This window comes from Arachis ipaensis, chromosome B06, assembly GCF_000816755.2.
Source record: "Arachis ipaensis cultivar K30076 chromosome B06, Araip1.1, whole genome shotgun sequence".
Lineage (NCBI taxonomy): Eukaryota > Viridiplantae > Streptophyta > Magnoliopsida > Fabales > Fabaceae > Arachis > Arachis ipaensis.
In genome coordinates, this window is record NC_029790.2 from 3530264 (window position 1) to 3532305 (window position 2042).

The 2042-nt window shown below is 35.7% G+C and overlaps 1 protein-coding gene across 1 annotated transcript in view; it reads right to left on the bottom strand.

Moving 5' to 3' along the window:
- Positions 1015–2042, bottom strand: part of LOC107647904 (homeobox-leucine zipper protein HOX11) — a gene marked incomplete in the record, with an annotated part of 1548 nt that continues 520 nt past the window's right edge. Inside the window, 3 exon segments of the mRNA XM_016351951.1 lie at positions 1015–1603; positions 1684–1763; positions 1851–2022. Coding sequence (XP_016207437.1) covers positions 1285–1603; positions 1684–1763; positions 1851–2022 — 571 coding nt within the window.

Below are 2042 nucleotides of genomic sequence, written 5' to 3' on the forward strand. Positions count from 1 at the left end.
CATATATAAAAAATATAACTAAATTGTTTTTTTATTTTCTTTTTAAGATTTAGATTTTAAGGTAAAATTTTAAAATTTAGAATTTAAAATTAAAAAAAAAAACCAATATTAACTGACCTATTTGAATTCATAGTATTATTAATCCATGAGGTTCCAAACCTCAGACTCATGTTTTGGCTGCAGAAAGAAACAATGTTAATTTGCATGCAATTCCCTTGCTCAACACACAATATTCACAAACACGGTAATGTTTAAAAAGAGATAAACTAAAAGCTAGAATTTGTCTTATTTAACATTTATTAATTACTATAACAATTAATAAATGTTAAATAAAACAAATTCTAACTCATCTTGACTAAATTTTTTTTGTTACTAAACATTTTCAACGCACAAAGAAGAGAAATTTTTTTTGTTACCAAACATTTTCAACGCACAAAGAAGAGACGTTATCGATCACCAACAATATTATAGTGTTGACTATTGATGAGTTCCATCTGAAGATTCTGCCACAGCAAACCCGTAATATATTGTCAACCATTTTACACACCACGCTATTCGTGATCATAATTTGCGTCAAATTTGATCCTCATTATCGTTTGTCTTTTGATAGTCAACCATTTACCAAATAAGTCAACCAAGCATAATAGCGCATTGAAAAATTATGATGTGTTCCGGTTTTTCATTCATCTTAACAATAAATACCACCACTTTTGTAAGGGAAACATGGTTTATCTTCCAATGATCATCGGTGTCGTCATATAATTCATAAGCATCAATCAAGAATGATCAACTAAAAGAAAAGCTACATAACAATGTCTTTTATTTTCTTGGAAAAATAACAGTAAAGGGTTGCAAGTAACTCGCATATTTTGGAATTTACGTGCGAAATTAGAAAGAACATAAATTTAAAACGAGGTTGCATATAATTAAATAACTATAGCAGTAGTGAGTAGTGACCTTAGTAAAGTTAAATAAGTATGGACAAACTACTACAAAACACAAAACAAGAAGTGATGATGAAAAACAAGGGTTTCATTCCACATTTGGCTTACAAAATCTGTGCTACTCCATCCCTCAGTGATCTCGACAAAAAGGATCATCATGTTCTTTTAATATAATCCAGAGTAGCTATCAAACAAAAACAAAAAAAAAAAGAATGGAATAATAAAAGATAAGGTCTAAAGTTCAACACAAAAAGGGAAAACTATATACAAATGGAAAATGAGGGGGAGGAATTAGCTAAGCGAAAAGACGAAAAAGGGTCGCGAACGATGATGATGATGATCATTGATGGGCCTTTTGGGCCGGAGGAGGATGGGCCTGAGTATTAGGAAATGGCAAGATTCTGGGCTTGTTACTAAGAGACAAAGCGGAAGCAATCTGAGAAGCGTCATTGTTATTAGCGGCGGTGTTGGTGGCGACCCTTTCACAAGAAGGACACATTGTGAGAGTGGTGGCCGGAAGCTGCATGTAGAAGGGTTGAGAAGTCTTTAATGCCCTCAGCTCTTGAAGCTCCTTCTGCAACCTCCGATTCTCTTCCGTTAAGGTGTCACAGCACCTCTTCAAGTACTCGCAATCCACCTCCGTTTGCTTCAACTTGGTCCTAATCAAATCAAATATACAACTTCACATACATACATACATGTTTTCGAATCATCATAACACTTTTATCACATAACATACCTTGCTCTTCTGTTCTGAAACCAAACTTCAACTTGACGGGGACGAAGGTTTAACTGTTTCGCAAGAGCCAGTTTCTGCTTCTGCAAAATCACACGGATAATCATTAGTAATGTTGATAACAGTAGGTAAATATTGATTAGATTAGGGTTAATTATCTTTTTAATTACAGGATTAAGGGTGGTGTGTTCTTTGAAGCTCTCTTCAAGAAACGCAGATTGTTCCTTAGAGAGCCTGAGCTTCTTCCTGGTGGATCCGTTCTCGTCGTCGTCGCTGGTGCCTCTGTCGTTGCCCTCACCACCTTCCACGTCTCTCCTGCTCCTCATCATCGCCGCCGCACCACCACCGCCGTCACCACCGTT